Below are 22,411 nucleotides of genomic sequence, written 5' to 3' on the forward strand. Positions count from 1 at the left end.
AATGGTACTGGCATATTTAGTTACCAGAAAAACAGAAAAAAAGCAACTTGGACCTTCATTGAACATAAATATTAGGTGAAATTAAAATCTAAATGTAAAAAATATATAGATATTAGAAGGAAATACAGGAGAATATTTGTGCCACTTTGCGGGTAAGAGGGGCTTTCTCAAGCAAGGTGAAAAACATAGATTCCACAAAGGAAAAAGTTGCCAAATTTGAACAAATAAAACTACTGTGTGGCTAAAGTCAGCGTTAGCAGAGGGAGAAATGAAGCTGTAGGCTGGAGTATCACGCGACTCGCGTGGAGCACACAGCACCGAACGGCACGTGGTGTTCAGGGAGCTCCTACAAATTACTGTGTAGAAGACGAACAACCCAGGAGAGAAACAGTCACAAGAATATGGGTGATTCCAGAGGTGAGCTTCACGAAAAGATGAACTTCACTGAGAAAGAGCCGTTGAAATGAGCTGGTACTTTTGCCCATCAGATTAGCAGCAAAGCTAACGTTAACAAAGGCGGCTAACGTGAAAGGCAGTGGAGACAGTGCAGGAAGAAACCCTCTGCGACTGGGAGTGTGAATTTCCACAACGTTTGCTATTTTTTGCTGTATGTATTAATACAAATAAGCATGTAGTAGGAGATACAAACTCTTGGGTGTAAGACAGGCTCAAAGGTGCACAGCACGGGGAGTGCAGCCAATGCCTTGTGATAGCTGTGGATGGAAAGTAACCTTTAAAAGTCGTATAAAAACGAGAAAATTTAAAAATGTTTGGTTGTACATACTCTTAGACCCATCAGTTATATTTTTAGAAATACAGGTTCACAATCTCTAATCCAAAACTCTTGAGGCTATTTGTGGCTCAGATTTCAGAGATTTTCAAAGATAATACTGTACATATACTGCCTAATATATAGGTTCGGGAAAACACTCCATAAGCAAACACCTTTGTATTTCTAAGGGAACAACAGATGAATATTCACATCACTTTAGATCATTTTTGCCACCACATGAATCAAAGAAAAATCTCTCAATTTTTAGAGCTCTTTGGGTTTCAGAAATATCCATGGCATTGGGCAACCATAAACCCTGCAAAATAAAAATCACGGATGCACAAACAAATAGGCTGAATTATTTCTGCCAGCAAACGACTGCAGTAGTCGGTGCTGGTCGGCGCAGCGCTGGAGCAGAAGCTGGCGCGCTCGTGCTCTGTGTTGTGCAGCTCTCAGAAGAGTGAGTCAGACCTGTAGGCGCTGCCACAGAGAGAAGACTTGTATTAGGTGAGAAAGCAAGTTGGAAAAGTGCGTGGTACAATCCCGCTCAACAAGTAGGGAGGGAGGTTATCTCCAGTTTATTCATATGTGTGTTTTAGAAGGAAGAAAGCTTTGGAGGGATGTAATCTGCACACTGGTTATCTCAGGAGGATGAGATTTGGAAGGAAGTAGGGCTTCCCTGGTGGCTCAGATGGTAAAGAATCCACCTGCAATGCAGGAGACCCAGGTTCATTCCCTGGGTTGGGAAGATCCCTGGAGGAGGGCATGGCAATCCACTATAGTATTCTTGCCTGGGGAATCCCATGGACAGAGGAGCCTGGCGGGCCACAGTCCATGGGGTTGCAGGATCACACATGACTGAGCGACTGTACCACTGCTCTTGTCTGGAGAATCCCATGGTGAGAGGAGCCTGGCAGGCCACAGTCCATGGCATCGCAGGGTCATGGGGTTGCAGGGTCACAGGGTCACAGAGTGACACATTACGGAGCGACTAAGCACCCACGGGGAGACTGCTAACATTTTGTTTACCTGTTTCTTGAGGTTGTTAAAATGGGCACCTATTACTTTGGTAACCAGATAAAAGCACTTTTTCTCTTAGAAGTGAATATAGCTTGTATTATAGAGCACTGGGAGCTGGCACTCTTCATTAAGATGCAGCGTCTCCAGACCACAGGGGAGCCTGCTTTTCGTAATTAATAATTAATGGAAAGCAGGGGGCTAAGCCTGGAGTTACGCTTACGGCTCCGGCCCTCAAGCAGGGCCTTCATTACTCAATACTGAAACCTAATAATTTCCAACCTGTATTAGCCTGTCCCCCTACAGGGAGAAAAACAAGTTAAACTCGAACTGTTACTATGAAACGGAAATCTAGTCTCCCAGGGAACCTTTTTATAATTGACCCACTTGTGGGGAATAATAACTCCAGAAAGTAATATTGATTTTTCTTTAACTCGTTGAGTAAGACAAATGCAGTTTCCTCTTCATGAGTGCAGTGTGTGACACTCATTTTAAACACATTTAGATTGTGTTTAAAAATAGAACTGTTTCCACCATGCTGTCATTTTATTTTACAGTCATATTTTCCTAGTGCCTTAGTTTTTCCTTTCCCAGTACCCTTGGTTCCTGGAAGGAAATTTACTAAAGATTTAGGTGGATCTAAAGCTCAGATAGTCCTCATGCTATTTATTTGGTTTTATTTCCTAAATTAATACGGGCTGTATATAGCCCTTACTTTAACTCAGACACAGGAAGAACCTTATGTATAAATCTTTGAGTGTCGGTAGATTGAGGCTGAGAAAGGAGGACAGATTAAGCAAGTCTATGATAGTAATAAAGCAAGCCCAGGCCAGGGAGGTATATGAGAATTGATAGCATTTGTGTATTTGTTTTTCTCATCTGTGATGTCTCAGAACATTTATTTGCCTTTTCTGTCCTACCCTTAGAAAACATGACTTCTCTTCATTTTCTAAGGAGTACTTGCTCTCAGGCAGTTTTTCTAGAGGCCAAAATGAAATCAGCTGGTAGATCTGTTTTTAAAATCTGCCGGTGTTATTCAGTCACTCAGTCGTGTCCAACTCTTTGTGACCCCATGGACTGCAGCACACCAGGCTTCCCTGTTCTTCACTATCTCCCAGAGTTTGCCCAGACTCATGTCCATGGAGTCAGTGATGCCATCCAACCCTCTCATCCTCTGTCGTCCCCTTCTCCTACTGCCCTCAGTCTTTCCCAGCAACAAGGGTATTTTCCAGTGAGTCAGTTTTACGCATCAGGTGGCCAAAGTATTGGAATTTCAGCTTCAGTATCAGTCCTTCCAGTGCATATTCAGGGATGATTGATTTTCTTTAGGATGGACTGGTCTGATCTTGCAGTCCAAGAGACTCTAATTCTCTGATACCACGATTTGAAAGCACCAGTTCGTTGCCTCTCAGCCTTGTTCATGGTCCAGCTCTCACGTCCATGCACAGCTACTGGAAACACGATGGCTCTGACTGTGAGGACCTCTGTTGGCAAAGTGACGTCTCTGCTTTTGAATATACTGTCTAGGTTTGTCATAGCTTCTCTTCCGAGGAACAAGCATCTTTTCATTTCATGGCTGCAGTCACCATCTGCAGTGATTTTTGGAGCCAAGAAAACAAAGTCTGTCACTGTCTTCACTTTTTCCCTTTCTGTTAATGTTTGCCATGAAGTGATGGGACCAGATGCCATAATCTGAGTTTTTTGAATGTTGAGTTTTAAGGCGAATTTTTCACTTTCTTCTTTGACCCTCGTCGAGATGCTCTTTAGTTCTTTTTCACTTTCTGCCATTATAGCTGTATCATCTGCATATCTGAGGTTGTGATATTTCTCCTGGCAATCTTGATTCCAGCTTGTGATTCATCTAGCCCAGCACTTTCCATGATGTACTCTGCATATAAGTTAAATTAGCAGGGTGACAATATACAGTCATACTCCTTTCCCAATTTAGAACCAGTCCATTGTTCATGTCCCATTCTTGACCCACATATAGGTTTCTCAGGAGATAGGTAAGGTGATCTTTGTGGATTTTCCAGTTCGTTGTGATCCACATAGTCAAAAGCTTTAGTGTAGTCAGTGAAGCAGAAGTAGATGTTTTTCTGGAATTTCCCTTGCTTTCTCTATGATCCAATAAATATACATAATAGAGATATAAGGAGTAGGATGCATGAATATGATGCATGTTAACGTTTGGGTTAATGTAAGAAACTAAACACCCTTTCCTTTTGTCGAGTTGAATGATTTGTTGGAGAGAGTAGCTTGGAAGATGTTAGCTGGGAATTTAGTGACTGAGGAACAAGATCCATTTAACGTTAAGTGAAGCCTGTAACGCCGAAGCATGCTGTAGTGCTGTCTAGGTTGACCAGGAGGCTAGGCCCGTGCGAGGACAAAACGAATGGCTGCCATTCCAACAGCAGCGTTAAGCTGTGTGCCCTTCCGGCCCTGCTGTTGATGAGTTATGGTTGAGAAGCTAGAGAGAGAGGAAAGGGAAGTAGGTTGAGCCCCTGGAAAGCAGAGCGCGTCTCGTGTCTGCAGGCAGCATCCTTCTTCCTGTCCTGTCTCCCGCTCCTGTGAGCACAGGAGCGCAAATGGAAGAAACACCGTTTGCCCTGGCTGCAGTGACGTGTCCCCTCAGCATTTGCGGTCCCCGCCTGTGAGCCCCTCTCGCCTCTCGGCCCCCACTTTGCAGACCATCATGCATTTTGCTATAGGGCCTTTAGGATACCTCGTTTGCAAGGGGCCTTGATGATTTTTTTCTCACAAAACACAATCAGAAGCTTTTTGTCTCTGTAGATGACCAAGAGTGTTTAGTTGATTGTGCTCTTGTGTGACACCTGAGATGGAGACAGAAGTGTGCCTGGAAACTTCAGACTAAGTCAGACCGGAGTTAACACTCACACTGCCCACCGCCATTTGCTCAATGCAGAACTGTACCATGGAACTTCATTTGGAGAGCTAAGATCAGTGTTTCTTAGAGTGGATGAATATTAACTTGATTTCTTCTCCCTATTCTGAGCTCTGTTACAGAACAAACGAACGTGAGTTATATCTCTTTTCTTAAAATGTTTTGTTTGCTCTGTAAATGTAAAGTCAGACTTCTCAGGTTGTTGAGTGGTTTGGGAGTGCAGGCTGTGCCTGAATCTGTGTGCAGGTAAGTGTGCATAGAGTTCACAGTGTTCATCGTCCTCCAGGGCCGACAGTGACGTCCTCTGTAGGGCAAGCGAGGGTGGAAAGAGTGCTTTCCACTCACTACTCTGAGGCCATTCTTCGGCCTGTGACTTAGAATGATTAGTAATCGATATCTGTTTGCCTCTAACTCTCTAATAAGATGTAATGAGAAAGCAGGAGAGAGGAGGAGTCCTGATGTATCTGTGTTGAGTAGCTTTCTTTAACCTTGGCACACTGTGTGGGCCTGTGTGTGTATACCCAGGCAAGAATACTGGAGTGGGTTGCCATTCCCTTCTCCAAGGGATCTTTCCAACCCGGGGTCAAACCCTGGTCTCCCACATTGCAGACATATTCTTTACTGAGCCACCAGGGAAGCTCATACATATAACAGATTAAAAACACACACACACACAGCTTCTTTGCCTTTTAATTTCTAAAGTATCAAAAAGAATCTTTTTATTGATCAACTGATAACTGTAATTATCACAATCGTCTTTAAAATAATTTTATGCATCTTCCATCGTCTGATGCATGGATTTGCCTCTGCTTTCCTATATTGAACATGAATGAAGTTCCTGTAACTTCTTTTCAAGGATTTAATTTTATGGTTTGAGAACTGTTAATGTTAGTTTTAAAAATAAAATTATTTAAGCTGTTTCACCAGATGTGTGTTTTTCCAAAGTCAGCCAAATTTTATTTTAGAATCTGGATCTGTGCACATTTGATTACTTACCTGTCTCACCTGTTAGCATGACAAAACTAAAAATCTTTTATTTTGTCGGAGACAGAGATTTCTAGTCTTTTCTTCCGTAATGGTGTGGGGTCAGCTTGCTCCCTCCTCTGCATTCTTCTTCAAAGGGAGGAAAGATCACGGGCCTCTCCTGATCGCCCATCTCCCTCTTAGCTGATCGTCGCCCTGAGGCGTCTGTGTCACTCCTTTGAGACCAGAGGGAGGGGGTCCTAGGTGATCCTTCTTACTTTCCTGGGGAGGGGTTTTTGAATCAGCAGATGCGCATAACCTGGCAGCTTTCCATAGACATAAAGAAAAGGTGGACCTCTAAGAATACGAAGAGTTAGAGTTTCCAAAACAGTTGGGTTTTACTGTGTTCTGATCAAGAACTTGAGTTCTCAGAAACAATCATGCTTTGTTGGCTGAACAAGCCTACTGCATGCTGTGTTCATTTCTGGAAGCAGTTGGGGGTGCAGGGCCTCCTCAGCGAGGTGGGGCCGGAGTGAGAGAGGTTTCAGTTGCTCGGACTGGGTTCAGCCCTGGAGGGTGTAGGTTCCAGGGCAGGCATGCAGACGGAGGCCTTAGACCACTTAGCTAAGTGTGTGAATTCTAATAAACTAAAACCTGTTACTGAAACAGATTCTGTCCTCCTGCCTTCACACACAAACTTTTATGACCACCTTTGGATTCAAGTTTAGAATCCCCAGACCCCTTGGGATTCTGTGGCAGGAAGGGGGACCCCTTCCAGGGCCTGACACTCTCATCTGACACTTGGAGATGAATTGTGCGAGGAGACACACGGGCTGACAAAACGAGACTTTATTGGAGAGGGGCGCCAGGGTGGAGAGCAGAGGGGTCAGCGAGCCCAGCAGAGCTGCTGTGCCGCGTGGCTCGAGGTCTCGGGTTTCCTTGTGATGGGATTCGCTTCCAGGTTGTCCCTGGCCAGTCATTCTGACCCAGTCCGCCCTGGGCCACGCAGTGCTCGGCCAAGGTGGATGCCAGAGAGGAGGACTCTGGGAGGTGGGAGGACGTGGCGTCTCCTTTGACCTTCCCCGAGCTCTTCCTGTTGGTGGTGGCTCATTAGTTTCATGTTCATTACCAGAACCTCTTGATGTAAAAGAACTCAGGCAGCTGGTGCTTGTGGTGCCAGCCGAGGGGCAGTCTAGTCCATGCTCCCCTAACGGTTCTGCGTTGGACAGGGAGCCGTGTAGTCAGTATGTTCCCCTAGCGGTTCTGCATTGGACTGGGGGCAGTCTAGTCCGTGCTCTCCTAGCGGTTCTGTGTTGGCTCTGGTGGCCCGGGGAGCCCGGCTCAGTGGCCTGAGTCTCCTCCTCTCCCGCCTCCAGCTCCATCCCACATCCTGCAGGGACCAGGACCCCACAGCCCGTGGGCCCAGGCTCCGTCTGCTGCTCGGGCTGTGGGCACAGTGTCCTGGGCAGGTGGGCCTACAGAAGAGCCCCGCATGAGCACTGAACAAAGTTTGCTCCTTGGAAGAAAAGCTATGACAAACCTAGACAAGCTTATTAAAAAGCAGAGACATCACTTTACTGACAAAGGTCCATACAGTCAAAGCTGTGGTTTTTCCAGTAGTCATGTACAGATATGAGCGTTGGACCATAAAGAAGGCTGAGCCCAAAGAGTTGATGCTTTCAAACTGTGGTGTTGGAGAAGACTCTTGAGAGTCCCTGGGATAGCAAGGATATCAAACCAGTCAACCCTGAATATTCATTGAAAGGACTGATGCTGATACTGAAGCTCCAGTACTTTGACCACCTGATGCAAAGAGCTGACTCATTGGAAAAGACCCTGATGCTGGGAAAGATTGAGGACGGGAGGTGAACGGGGCAACAGAGGATGAGGTAGTTGGATGGCATCACTGATGCAGTGTTCGTAGTTTGAGCTCACCCTGGGCACTGGTGAAGGACAGGGAAGCCTGGCGTGCTGCAGTTCATTGGGTCGCAGAGTCAGGCACAACTTACCAAATGAACAACCACAAAATCAAAATGATCAGTTCTGAAAAATTGATAGAACTTACATGTACTAAGTCTTTGAAATCCAGTGTGTGTTTTATGATTAGAGAAACACGTCAGTTTTGACTGGTCCTGTTGCAGGTGCCCAGGAACCACCTGGATCTACCGGTATTGTGCCAGACAGCACAGCTGTGGGGAGAGGGAGCCTGGACTCCTTGTTATATAGGGACTCTTGGCCTGTAGTTATTATTATTATTTATCTTTTCTCTTCTACTTAAGTTTGTCAGCTGCCTTTTACTCATTCAGCTCACTACTGATTTCCTTTCTTCTCAGCAGTGGTGTGGTCCTAGTAAATTGTTTGTATAGATGAATATATCTTTTCCCCCATTATTGACAAATACTTTCCCAAAAGCCAGTGATTCCATTTTCCATCGTGAGTAATTACTGGAATTGTAATCCTTCCATTCTCCACTTTCTGAAGTCTTTGTGCTATATTCTGTTGGATAATGTTCAGGATTTTTTTCCTTCATAGAGGAACTTCTTAAAAAACAGTTTAGTTTAATTTCATGCATATTTTAAAACTGTGGCCAGTTCTACCAAAGGAGGGAACAAATCTAGACGGTAGGGTACTGTTTTTGTTTGGACTGGAACAGCAGTTTTATCTATTTCAGGACAAAGTTGCCAGAATTAGAAGGGAAAAAAAGCATCTAGTTAAATTTGAATTTCAGAAAAACAAAGAATATATATTTTTTAGCATAGGTAAGTCTCATGCAACATTTGAGACATACTAAAAAATATTTGTTGTTTGTCTGAAATAGAAATTTAACTGGAGCCCTGTATTTTATCTGGCAGCTTATCTCAGGATTCTTTTACTGTCTCAAAAATTGAGGCCCCTAAGCAGCTTTTATTTCTGTGGACTAAGCTGTTGATATTTACTATATTAGAAATTTAAGCTGAAAAATATTTTAATATATAGTAATTAATTTAGAAAACAAATAGATGCCATTCTTGATAACATATATATTTTTTATGAAAAATAACTACCTTCTAAAACAAAAAAATAGAAGAATATCATTGTTTTATGTTGTTGCAAATCTTTTAAATCCTGGCTTAGTTGAAGACGGCTGGACTCTCAGGTCTGTTTCTGCTCCTAAACAAGTGTGCTATCACAGAGATGTGTGCTGTCACAGAGATGTGTGCTGTCACAGAGATGTGTGCGGTCGGGAAACCTCCCCTGGACATTTGGGAGGAAAGGAGAGTGACAAGAGGCAAATGACACCTTAGTGTTGTTTTGAACATAATTTTGAGCTTGAGAACCTCCTGAGTGGGTTTTAAGGACCTCTTCCATTGCCCCCCAACTTTGCTTTGAGAACTCCTGGGCTGGAAATAATAGACCCTGTAATTCTGGCTTGTGTCACATAGATCATGGATAGTCAGAATAGAGGATGAACATTCTCTTTCAAGAAGGACTAATGAGTCAAATGGTAAAATACAAAATTTTTTAGTTATTATTTAAGTTTAGCAGTAATTCTTAAGCTTTGTTTTTTACTTCAGAGTTACTCCATTGTCCAAGAAAACCGCTGTCAACCTGTCAGATACTTACACTGTCAGGTTTCTATCTAGAATAAAATGTACATAGCTGTTTAGAGCAAAGCTTTACATTTTTTATTTAGAATTCAGTAAAGAAGTCATATGACAGTTTCTTTAAAATGTTGACTGGATTGAATTGAGTTTATTTTTAAGATATTGTGTCTGTTTTAGGCATTGTATACCTTGCCTAGACTTTAGGCATGGCCAGTTTTTAAAATAATTGACATAATGCAATAGCTAATCAGATTCGCTTCTCAATAGAAAATGTGTAGAGGTTGGCAAAGAACCAAAGTGAGAATTTAGAGATGACTTCTTGAATTGCTTTAATTGCTTGGACACCTGAGAAAATGAAAGAGCCATTAACAAAAATAGAAGAGGAGGAAGTGCTGGTCTGGGATAAAGATGGTAAGTTCAGTTTTGCTGGACGTGCTATTGGCAGGTCAGGGGAGAGGAGAGGGGCTGTGACAGGTTAGAGAGCATTGTCCACGGAGCAGGGAAACAGCGCCAAGGAAGGCAGGATAAAGAGAGAGAGGAGACTGACGAGGACCAGATCTGTGATGCCTGACTGTGCAGTAGGCAGGAGGGAAGGAGAGAAGGTCTGGAGAGAGCTGTGGACTTGCCAGGTGGCTAATGGTGAAGAAACCGCCTGCAACACAGGAGACATGGTTTTGATCCTTGGATGGGGAAGGTCCCCTGGAGAAGGAAATGACAACCCACCCCAGTGTTCTTCCCTGGGGAATCCCATGGACAGAGGAGCCTGGTGGGCTACAGTCCACGGGGTCCCAAAGAGTCAGACATGACTGAGCGACTCAACAACGGCAGCAGGAAGAGGCAGTGAGGAAAGTGTGGTTAGAGTGGGGTGAGCGGAGCTCCTCCAGGAGGCTGTGTGGCCTGCAGGATCGAGCATGGGACTGAGACGAGGACGGCGGCCGGTTCTTCAGCTGGAGCTGCAGAACTGGGTGCCCCGGAGAGAGTGTGGTTTCGATAGATTAGGAGGCTTTTTATTATTTCAGGTTTGGGTTTTTGACTTGTCTGAGAAATCCTAAAGAACTTTTCCTTCTTCTCTGTTACTCACACAGGTGTTAATTAAGCCAGCCAAGGTGAAGCTGAAAGTCTCACTCCAGCAAACTCACCTCCTCAGATACTCAACCTTGTTTTAGAGTGACGCTTGTTTTAAATAGAACCCTTATCTTTTAGGTGGAGCACCAGCCTTAGAATCTGAAGATGCACTGCCAGCTCTGCTTTTGGCTCGCCCTGTGAGGGCTCTGCTCCGCTGAATTAGAGTCGGACTGGATTATCTCTGAGGCTGTGCTGAAGTCGTGTGCTGTTACACATCTGTGACATTGGTCTTTTCTTTGTTTTGTTTTTGTGATAGGTTCACCAAGTTGAAGAGTCTTAACCTTTCCAACAACCATTTAGGGGACTTCCCACTAGCGGTCTGCAATATTCCAACCCTGGCTGAGCTCAACATGTCGTGCAATGCCCTCCGAGCCGTCCCGGCCGCCGTGGGAGCGATGCACAAGTAGGTCCTCCAACCTCCCTGCAGGCCCCCCGAGGCCCCGCCCAGGACGCTGCGCTGGGGCCATCACACAGGAGGCTAGTCAGCCTGCTGTGCTGGTTGTAGACAGCTCTGCCCCAAATCGAGAGATCATGCTCTTGTGTAGAGTTCATTTTGTAGCTTCTTTGAGAATCTTGTAAAAAATTAAAATATCCTCATTTAGAACCAGTGATCCCTACAGATGAATGTGTCTAAATATAGGAGGAGAGGTTATTTTCTCATTTCCTGAGTTAATGTTGAATTCTAAGACTTAGAAGTTAGTTTTTTGGTTTTTGGTTTTTTTTACGTATTTGCTTCCAGTTTTATTAAGTGAAACTACTTAAAATCTTACACATGCTCATTAGGAAACTGAAAGTGTTAGTTGCTCAGTCATGTCCACCTCTTTGCAACCCCATGGACTGTAGCCCACCAGGCTCCTCTGTCCATGGGATTCTCCAGGCAAGAATACTGGAGTGGGTTGCCATTTCCTCCTCCAGGGGACCTTCCCAACCTAGGGATCTAACTTGGGTCTCCCGCATTGCAGGCAGGTTCTTTACCAGGAATATAAATACTATGAAATACTATAGCAAATACAACAATAAATGTTTTAGAAGCTCCCTAAATCCTACTATCTAAAAATCTTTATTACCGATATTAGGAAAATACTATGGGATACATTTTCCTTTCCATTTATACAGAGAGAAGGATGGATGTACAGGTGAAAAGTGATATCTCAGTATTTGCATTTCTTTTAGGAGAAAAGTACAGAATCTTCTCATATGTTTAAAAGTCAGACTTAGAAGTTAATTGTTTTAAATAACAATGAAAGATGAGTATTTAGGCTGATTCACATTGCAGTCAGCTTGTGGTATTCCCATTTATGCCTATCCAGGTTCAGAGAATTGGTCATAATTTTAGTTTTCAATAAAAGATTAAGATGCTTGTCTCTGATCTTTTCTCTCTGGTGTATTATCACCTCAGGCCCTGCCCTTAGCATTTTGCAAAGGACAGTGCAATATATTTCCTTTTTCTGGTAAGAGGATCTATACTTACACAACTCGAATGTTAATAATAAAGATGTAAAGTATATACATTCTCTTTATAACTCTTACATTTTCTTTGCTAGCTTACAGACATTTTTGTTGGATGGAAACTTTCTCCAGACCCTTCCTGCTGAGTTGGAGAACATGCATCAGCTTAGTTATCTTGGTCTTTCTTTCAATGAATTCACTGACCTTCCAGAGGTGCTGCAGAAGCTGACAGCTGTGGAGAAGCTCTGTATGTCTGGGAACTGCGTGGAGGCGCTTCGGCTACAGGCGTTAAGAAAAATGCCTCACATTAAGCATGTGGATCTAAGGTAACCACTTTAAAGAACTCTGTCCCGTTTGAGCGGTTGGCTTGTGTCTGGGATGTCGGTTGTAGCCCTTCTGGTGGCAGGTTTGAGCGGTTGGCTTGTGTCTGGGACGTTGGTCGTAGCCCTTATGGTGGCATTCTTCTGTCTAGACAAGCAAGCCGGTTAGTTGCAATTAGGACCCACTTTTCTGTTTTCCGCCAGAGGGAACCCTGAAACTTCTTATATTTTTTTTTCCCCCTCATCAATGAGTGACCATCTATCTCAAAGGTCTTAGTTGATTTTGCACGTTTGAGCCCAGTTTTAATTAGTAGCGCCATCAAGTCAGACAAAGCTATTTATGGTGAATGAAAATCATGTTCCTGAGAGCCAGGTGGATTTTGCTCTCCCTTATCCCTCCCTTTCTGTGGCTTGAGGCACTTGATATCATTGAGCTCCTCTCCTTTCTTTTTTTTTTCCCCTTCCTTGGCTTCCTTAATATAATATATTCATTAAATTTGTTATTAAATTTGTTTAATTTCCTCTCTCTCCATCCAGATGGCTCTTCCCTTAGTTTACTGTTCTTTATAAAAATGTAACCCTCATCATCTTTTGTTAGGCCTGAGTTTGGCTAGAACCTCCCCTCTCACCCCTTTGCAAGAGCAGGGGACCTGCATATTTTTGGGGGGGGGAACCTGCATTTTGAATTCTGATCACACTAAACTCCAACTGAAAACACCCACACATCCTCGCTTACATCATAGATGTATTTTTGTATGTACTTTACATATAGATGGGCTTTAAGTTCCTGCAAAGCAGCATATTGGGTTTAAGGCTTAATATTAACTTGCCCAATTTGATATTTTTCAATGAAAGTAACTTCCCCATTGGAGCTAAAGCTCCAATAACTTTGGCCACCTGATGTGAAGAGCTGATTCATTGGAAAAGACCCTGATGCTGGGAAAGATTGAGGGCAAGAGGAGAAGGGGGTGACAGAGGATGAGATGGTCAGATGGCCTCATTGACTCAATGGACAGGAATTTGAGCAAACTCTGGGAGATGGTGATAGACAGGGAGGCCTGGCACGCTGCAGTCCATGGGGTCGCAGAGAGTTGGACACAATTTAGTGACTGAACAACAGACTTCCCCATTAGCCAGGGAGTGGTGAGCAGGTTAAATCTTAGGTGAGATATTTAATATTTCTGTGCAGCTGTATTCTCATCTCTAGATTACAGTTAATAACAACGTAATTCATAGAGTTTGGGAAGGAAGAGAGTAAATGCCTCTCCCTCAGCAAACGTTCCATGTTGTTCTCATTACCTGGTGAGAACTCTTCTGCTCATGAACCCTTCTCTGCTGTCATTCTTGGCATCTTTTCCCCTCTTTGGACTTTCTTTCCTTATTTTTCTGCCTACTTTCCACCAGACCTTCCCTCAAGCCTGTCAGAGTTCATCAGTACAAAGTAGCAGCATTGCCTTTTGCTCCACTTTCATCTCCATTCTTCCAGTGTGGCCCAGGGAACCCATTCATTCCAGTCCCACAGAGAAGTGGTTTGCTTTATCTTTCCTCAGACTGAAAGAGTAAAGGCTGTCACACCTGGGGATGTGTTAGCAATTTGCAGACATACAATTCTTAGTTCAGGGAGACCAAATGGTAACAATTTATCTGACTTTGAGAACTTTTTGAAGGGTGACAGGATAGGGAGCTGAACACATTGTATTCTTAACTTTCTTTCTGAATTTGTTAACCTTATTTGCCTCGGAGTGGTGGCTCAGTGGCAAAAGAATCTGCCTTCAGTGCAGGAGAGGCAGGAGATGTGGGTTCGATCCCTGGGTTGAAAAGATCCCCTGGAGGAAGAAATGGCAACCCACTCCAGTATTCTTCCCTGGGAAAGTCCATGGACAGGGGAGCTTGGCGGGCTGCAGTCCACGGGGTCACCAAGAGTCAGACACGACTGCAGTGACTGAGCACCCACAGCACACACACAATTGGGTTTAGAAAACCTTCGTATTCAAGAATTTGAGCTCTTTTTAAATCAGAAGCCACCCAGAGATGTAACAATGGGCATATTGCTCTCTGGTAACAAGCATGAGAGAGGATTTGTAAGTTACCTCATGTTAGAGAAGACATTTTCCTTGATATGAATTAGCTTCCAAACCAGATCAATCTGTTTGGAAGCAGCTGTTCTTATTAAGAGTTCTGTAAATTCTTCAGATTTCTAGTTCAAATTGGGTCTTTTTAAAAATATGAGATCAGTTACAGGATATTTAGAAATCAGAATAGACTTTCATACACTGTAAATGTTGAATGATCGTGAGTAACTGCTTCCCTCCAGACTGCTGAGCTGAGAAGATAGAAGTCTGGTCAGATTTGCTTGTGATTCTGCCTTAATATTTTATGTTGAAGCCAGTGGGGTGACTTAAGAGGGGTCTCACTCAGTCCCTGTGAGCCGAGGGCTGATTCTAGTGATTGCATTTCTGATCCTTCAGGTGGAAACAGTACATCAAGTTAAAAGTAATCAGTTTTCTTTTAATCTTACTCTTTTTCTCACATTGACGTATTTAAGACTGATACTGTTTTTTCTATGGTGTAGTGAATATTCTCGCCTCTTCTCCAAACTCTGGATGTTACGTTTCTCTCCTTGATCACTCCTCTGTCTGTTCTCTGCCTTGAGGGTTGGTCGCCTGTGCTCACCGGACCCCATCGTTACCTACCGTCTCCATGGTAAACACTCTTCATCTTGCTCGAACCCTTCTTTCTCGTCTTAGGATCAATTCCACTTCAGCTGCCAGCAGGATAATTTTGCCTTGCTTTCATCTTTTGACACACTTAACCAAATTACATGTGAAACAGAGTTTAATTTTTTTTAATGTATTTTTAAATTGGAGTATAATTGCTTTATGTTGTGTTAGTTTCTGCTGCAAATCAGCTGTATGTATGCGTGTGTTCCCTCCCTCTTCAGCCTCCTTCCCACCACCCCTTGCCCCACCCTACCCCCAGGCCGTCACAGAGCACTGCGCAGAGCTCCCTGGGCTATCAGCAGTCTCCCAGCTGTGCACGGCGGTTACTAGCTGTGTGCAGCAGTCTCCCAGCGGCACGCGGCGGTTACTAGCTGCGTACAGCAGTCTCCCAGCTACGCGAGGCGGTTACTAGCTGCGTACAGCAGTCTCCCAGCGGCACGCGGCGGTTACTAGCTGCGTACAACAGTCTCCCAGCTACGCGCGGCGGTTACCAGCTGCGCGCAGCAGTCTCCCAGCTGCGTGCGGCGGTTACTAGCTGCGCATTTTACACGTGGCAGTGCTCATGTCAGTGCTGCTCTTAGTTTATCCCACCTTCTACTTCCCGTCTCTGTGTCCGCAAGTCTGTTTATACATCTGTGTCTCTGTTCCTGCCCTGCAGATAGATTCATTAGTACCATTTTCCTAGATTCCATATATATAAGTTAATATACAGTGTTTGTTTTTCTGACTTCACTCTGTATGACAGTCTAGGTTCATCCACATCACTATAAATGACTACTTTCTCTCTTTATTCAGCAAGTTCTTTCCCATGGATCCCTATTTTTGCCGATAGCACCACTTCATTGGTTCAGTTCAGTCGCTCAGTCGTGTCCGACTCTGTGCAACTCCGTGGACTGCAGCACGCCAGGCTTCCCTGTCCATCACCAACTCCCGGAGCTTACTCAAACTCATGTCTATCGAGTCAGTGATGCCATCCAACCATCTCATCCTCTGTTGTCCCCTTCTCCTCCTGCCCTCAATCTTTCCGAGCATCAGGGTCTTTTCTAATGAGTCAGCTCTTCGAATCAGGTGGCCAAAGCATTGGAGTTTCAGCTTTAGTATCAGTCCTATAGGACTGATTTCCTTTAGGATTGACTGGTCTGATCTTGTAGTCTAAGAGACGCTCAAGAAAATTCTCCAACACCACAGTTCAAAATTATCAATTCTTTGGCGCTCAGCTTTCTTTATCCAGCGCTCACATCCATACATGACTACTGGAAAAGCCATAGCTTTGACTAGACAAACGTTTGTCAGCAAAGTAATATCTGCTTTTTAATATGCTGTCTAGTTTTGTCATACTTTTTCTTCCAAGGAGCAAACATCTTTTAATTTCATGGCCGCGGTCACCACCTACAGTGATTTTAGAGCCCGAGAAAGTAAAGTCTCTCACTGTTTCCATTGTTTCCCCATCTGTATTCCTTGAAATAGTGGGACTGGATGCCATGATCTTCATTTTTTCAATGTTGAGTTTTAAGCCAGCTTCTTCACCCTCCTCTTTCACTTTCACTGCTTTGTCCACAAAGGTCCATCTGGTCAAGGCTATGGTTTTTACAATAGTCATGTATGGATGTGAGAGTTGGACTATAAACAAAGCTGAGCACCGAAGAACTGATGCTTTTGAACTGTGGTGTTGGAGAAGGTGGAGAAGGCAATGGCACCCCACTCCAGTACTCTTGCCTGGAAAATCCCATGGACGGAGGAGCATGGAAGGCTGCAGTCCATGGGGTCGCTGAGGGTCAGACACGGCTGAGCGACTTCACTTTCATTTTTCACTTTCGTGCATTGGAGAAGGAAATGGCAACCTACTCCAGTGTTCTTGCCTGGAGAATCCCAGGGATGGGGGAGCCTGGTGAACTGCCATCTGTGGTGTCACACAGAGTTGGACACGACTGAAGTGACTTAGCAGCAGTTGGAGAAGACTCTTGAGAGTCCCTTGAACTGCAAGGAGATCCAACCAGTCCATCCTAAAGGAGATCAGTCCTGGGTGTTCACTGGAAGGACTGATGTTGAAGCAGAAACTCCAATACTTTGGCCACCTGATGTGAAGAGCTGACTCATTTGAAAAGACCCTGATATTGGGAAAGATTGAAGGCAGGAGGAGAAGGGGACAACAGAGGATGAGACAGTTGGATGGCATCACCGACTTAATGGACATGAGTTTGGGTAAATTCTGGGAGTTGGTGATGGACAGGGAGGCCTAGTGTGCTGCAGTCCACGGGGTCGCAAAGAGTTGGACACAACTGAGCAACTGAACTGAACTGAACTTTCATTAAGAGACTCTTTAATTCTTCTTCACTTTCTGCCATAAGGGTGGTGTCGTCTACATATCTGAAGTTACTGATATTTCTCCCAGCAATCTTGATTCCAGCTTTCACTTCATCCAGCCTGGCATTTCACATGATGTACTTTGCATATAAGTTAAATAAGCAAGGTGACAATATACAGCCTTGAGGTACTCCCTTCCCAATTTGGAACCAGTCTGTTGTTCTATGTCCAGTTCTAACTGTTGCTTCCTGACCTGCATACAGATTTCTCGAGAGGCAGGTAAGGTGGTCTGGTATTCCCATCTCTTTCAGAATTTTCCAGTTTGTTGTGATCCACAGAGTCAAAGTCTTTAGCATAGTCAATGAAGCAGAAGTAGATGTTTTTCTGGAACTCTCTTGCTTTTTCTATAATCCAGCAGATGTTTTCAATTTGATCTTTGGTTCCTCTGCCTTTTCTAAATCCAGCTTGAACATCTGGGAATTCTCCACTCATTGTTGAAGCCTGGCTTGGAGAATTTCAAGACACTATTTTGCTAGTGTCTGAGATGAGTGCAGTTGTGCGGTAGTGGGAGCATTCTTTGGCATTGCCTTTCTTTGGGATTGGAATGAAAAGTGACCTTTTCCAGTCCTGTGGCCCCTGCTGAGTTTTCCAGCTCCACTGGTTATCCAGACACAAGATTTGTGACTGTGTTTTCTAGTGTGCCTCCCAGATGCTGTCAGTTCGTCTTGGGCACCAGTCTCACTCTCTGGCCCTTACTTTTTCTTCTCACTGCTGCTCTTGCCTCCTCTCTGCGCTGTCTGCTACCATTGTACAGCCTCTCATAGGCTCACTCAGAACCTTAGTTCTCTAATTCAAGATACTTAGGCTCTCATTTCTGGTTTCAGGCCCCTAGCCTGTGCATCCCTTGAGGATGGGGCTCTAAGTCTGGTTCTGTCCAGAGTGTGGTCCTCCAGCATGTGCTAGCAAACCAAATGTTTGCAACTTGTTTTAAACAAAGAGATACATATAGTAATTGATACTTAATATCTTGGAAACATTCACCATTGCCACAATATTCACTTAGACCCACGTAAGCAGACGCACCTCGTAAAGGGAGCAGATTAGGTTGGGTGTTGGCGAACTCGACATGGCGAGCCGCATGTGTGGTGCGCTGTGTCCTAGTGTGTGCCTGTCCTTTTGTGAGCGATCAGAGGTTTGGAAAATAGGCCCTTCCTCCTAGGTAACTAGAGGAGCACTACTCTCATTTATACAGCCTTAGTCTCTGTAGTGAAAAGGGGTTAGTCACTCAGCTGTGTCCAAGTCTTTGCCATCCCATGGACTGTAGCCCACCAGGCTCCTCTGTCCATGGGATTCTCCAGGCAGGAAGACTGGAGGAGGTTGCCATGCCCTTCTGCAGGACATTTTCCAGACGCAGGGGTCGGACCTGGGCCTCCTGCACAGCAGGCAGACTCTTTGCCATCTGAGCTGCCAGGGAAGCGTGTGTCCGGGAACCCGCAGTGTTGGCGCACAGCAGGCCCAGTGCTTGATAAATGGTGAGGACCTGCCCAGCTCGTGTCGGTGTTCTCACTCCTCTCACTCGGTGTGCGCTCCTGAGGGGCCCCTGCGCACACACGTGAACCTCAGCCCGAGAGTCCAAAGGCCATTCAGCTCCTCCTCATGGACTCCTTGCTTCTCCCATTTATGTCCAATGAATTCTGACTGCTCTTGGGGTTCAGATGAGATCCTTCCTCTCCCATAGCATCTTTTTTTGACCATTCTGTATGTTTTATACATCATTTATGACATTGGTCAGTCTTCCCTGGTAGCTCCATCAGTAAAGAATCTGCCTGCCAATGCAGGAGACACAGGAGACACGGGTTTGATCCCTGGGTGGGGAAGGTCCCCTGGAGAAAGAAATGACAACCCACTGCAGTATTTCTGCCTGGGAAATCCCATGGACAGAAGAGCCTGGTGGGCTACAGTCCATGGGGTCACGAAAGAGTTGGACATGACTTATCGGCTAAACCACCACCATGACACTGATCACAGACTTGGATCCTCTGGCTGGCTTCATATTTTAAAGCATGTGTGGTTTGAATTACCAAATCTGTCGGCATGCCCCTTATCTTATTCGTCTCTTACTGACACACAGCCTGGGGTCGTGGTTGTCCCGTCTCCGTGGCCCCTCTCATGTTCATAATACTGGCACATGCGTCCCCCTCATTGCTCAGCGCCGTGTGGGACAAGGAAGGTGTCAGCCCCAGTGTCCAGGTTAGAATGAGACTTCCTGGAGGCTTAGGTGATGGCTCAAGGTCATATGTGTAAAGTGTTCATCAGCAGACTGGAACTAGAACATTTTCTCACTGCGGACCTACACACAATAAATGCTCAATGAGTATTGATGAAATAAATAAAATGCCTCTGTTAACTGAGGAGATTATTGGAAAGGAGTTTTCACAACATTTTGCCTCTTTGAAAGCTCATCTGAAGTAGTCATATTATTATGTGAGCCTGAAACCTTTTGATATTTGCGTCCTGATAAGACTTGACAATTTAAAGTGAATAGTGGCAATGACCTCCCTGTCATTGTAAATTTTATTTTGTCTCATTAAGTCCGCCGTGTATTTGTGTTGGTGTTAATACAGTGCAGGGTTGGGGGTGGGCTGAGATTAGTGCATCATGAAGGTGATTTAAAGCATAGACTCGGGAGAACACAGGACAGTTTTCAGTTCCTGTCATCTCTTGTATCCAAAAGGAGATTTGGGTTTAGATGAAAGAACTGACTTATTGGAAAAGACCCTGATGCTGGGAAAGATTGAAGGCAGATGGAGAAGGGGACGACAGAGGATGAGATGGTTGGATGGCATCACTGACTCGATGGACATGAGTTTGAGCGAGCTCTGGGAGTTGGTGATGGACAGGGAGGCCTGTGTGTTGCAGTCCATGGGGTCACAAAGAGTTGGACACGACTGAGTGACTACACTAAAGTGGTTCTGTGTACGTATTCTAGTAATCTAGTGAGCATTTGGAGATAGGCCAATCACTGAGTTGAAGCCAGTTTTTTAATCTTACAACCTGGAACAGAAAAGAGAAGGAGCAAAAAAAATAATTTTAAATCTCGGGGACATTTGAAGAAGCCACATGCTGTCCTTGTGGCTGGACAGATCCTAGCTCTTGCTGTCTTGTCCCTCATCCTTGTGTCCCAATGGCTTTATGCTACTGCTATTAGAAGTTTAGTTCAGTTCTCTCATTTTATTTTTTTAGATTTATTTTTTAAATTTAAAAACATTAGTTACTCTCATTTTATTTTTTCCAAGGGCTGGAAACCACTGCAGAGAATACTTGACTTTTTTCTAAGTTCCTTCTCTCATATTAGTGCTCTTGTAACCAAGTGCATGATCTCAGCACTCTGTTGGCTTTGTAAGGAGAAGTAGGAGGTTCTGTTTGTTTGTACAGGAGCTGGGCGTAGCCTAGCAAACTAGGACTGGAGAGTTCATCTGTTTTTCTCCACTTTGAAGCTAGATGTGTTTTTGCATTGATTCCTAGTCCCCTTACCACTAGCTTATCTCCCTGGCGCCTTGTCCATGGCAGCGTTAGTCCGTGAGCTCACCAGTGTTTATGACCCAGGCTCTGCCAGGTTTTCCTTGCGCCCTGAACGCGTTGGGCCCCATCGCGATCCTTTGTTCTGTGAGTTCACAGTGAGTCCTACATGCCAAATATCAGTATTTCCTGCGCTTTGCTTTTTCAAGCAGTATTTTAAAGATGGAGATGGTTTTGGTAATTAATCCTTGGTCTGGAACCAGCTATGGAAATTCAGATAGGCTCACACACCTGTTTCTGGTGCATAGGTGGTCCCCATTCTTTTTTTTTTTCCCCAAGCTCACCTGTTAGCTTGTCCTTTATGGCTGCTCATCTACCTGCTCACTTATCCCCTCTCCTTCCTTCAATACCCAGTGTAGCTGCGTGTGCTTAGCAGGGTTTCCTGGGTTTTGTTTCTTGTATTCTTTCAACCAGATTCTTAGAAATAAATGTTTAAATGATTTTCCCCCCTTGAAATGAATTAAGATAAAAATCAATATGCATGCTTCTCTTCCAGTCTATTAATGGTCTAAATTGCATTTCAGAATATAGTTTCAAAGTTAAGACCTCATGGAGTTGTAGCTGGAAGTAGCCAGGGGACCTAGCTAGTGAAGGGAGAGCAGACACCGAGAGTAGAGAGGTCAGGGAGTGTGGGCAGTGAGGCTCGAGGCCTTCCTGGTGCTCACATCAGGGGTGGCTTGTGTTGACAGCACTGCCTTTGACTGTAGTTTCTGTTTATGTCCTTTTCCTCTCAAGACTGAACGTAATTAGGAACCTAATAGCGGACGGAGTGGACTTTCTCCCTCACGTCACTCAGCTCGATCTGCGAGACAACAAGCTTGAGGGTCTGGATGCTGTGGTTTTCACCAACCTTGAAGTTTTACACTGTGAAAGGAATCAGCTGGTGACGTTAAACGCCTGTGGCTGCTTCCTCAAAGCTCTCTATGCCTCTTCTAACGGTACGTGACGGAGCCCACATCAGAGCTCCTTACTTGGTTCCCAGATTCATTCAGCGCACCATCTTCCTCCTGGCTTTGACTCTTCTTTCCTCATTTAGTAAAATAGGAGTCAACTTTTGCTAAGGTGGAAATCATGAAAGAGTGCTGTTTGGTATTTAAAGCAATCAAAAGGAAGGGCTTATAGTTCCTGACTTGTTTTTCTCATATTGTGACATTTAAATAAGTTATTCCCACTGGTGATTGGCTCTTCGGCTTGAAGAGCAGATGTGGGGGTGGGGGCGGGCGATGGGAAGTGAACTGTTTATTGGGCCACTTGTGAAGACAGTGAATCTGGAGAGTGAAAGTGGAAGGTAGGTCTATTATGGATGCCATACAAGGCCTCAGATTTCCTGCTCCACCAACAGAGGACCTCACCGCAAGAGAAACCTACATTATATACCACAGGGCCATCCCAAAGCAAGAGCTTTATTCATTTAATAAGGTTGCCTCCTTAGACTTTGGAGATCATGGCAGTTCTAAAAAAGAAAAGGTCTTATGGGCACATGTTTGGTGAGGTGAATGAAGATTTCTATCCCTTCCCGTCAGACAGCTGCATGGAAGCGAGTATTTACTACTGCACGCTGAACAGACGTTTACCAAGCACTTGTCTTCTGTGTCGTGTAGCGCAGGAGTACTAAAGGAGAGGAGTTCTTTCTTTCCTTTTCCTTTTTTGGTTTGAATGAATTTACTGTCATTTCA

The 22,411-nt window shown here is 44.6% G+C and overlaps 1 protein-coding gene across 4 annotated transcripts in view; it reads left to right on the forward strand.

The window, feature by feature from the left end:
* Positions 1 to 22,411, forward strand: part of PHLPP1 (PH domain and leucine rich repeat protein phosphatase 1) — a 222,743-nt gene that overhangs the window by 148,330 nt on the left and 52,002 nt on the right. For 3 of the 4 annotated variants that reach the window (XM_070779151.1, XM_070779150.1, XM_070779149.1), the window contains exons 5-7: positions 10,620 to 10,766; positions 11,908 to 12,138; positions 21,471 to 21,673. In XM_070779151.1, the coding sequence (XP_070635252.1) occupies positions 10,620 to 10,766; positions 11,908 to 12,138; positions 21,471 to 21,673 (581 nt within the window). The remainder of the gene's footprint in view (positions 1 to 10,619; positions 10,767 to 11,907; positions 12,139 to 21,470; positions 21,674 to 22,411) is intronic. The other variant, XM_070779152.1, reaches the window with a different exon arrangement.

This window comes from Bos indicus, chromosome 24 (genome assembly GCF_029378745.1).
Source record: "Bos indicus isolate NIAB-ARS_2022 breed Sahiwal x Tharparkar chromosome 24, NIAB-ARS_B.indTharparkar_mat_pri_1.0, whole genome shotgun sequence".
NCBI lineage: Eukaryota > Metazoa > Chordata > Mammalia > Artiodactyla > Bovidae > Bos > Bos indicus.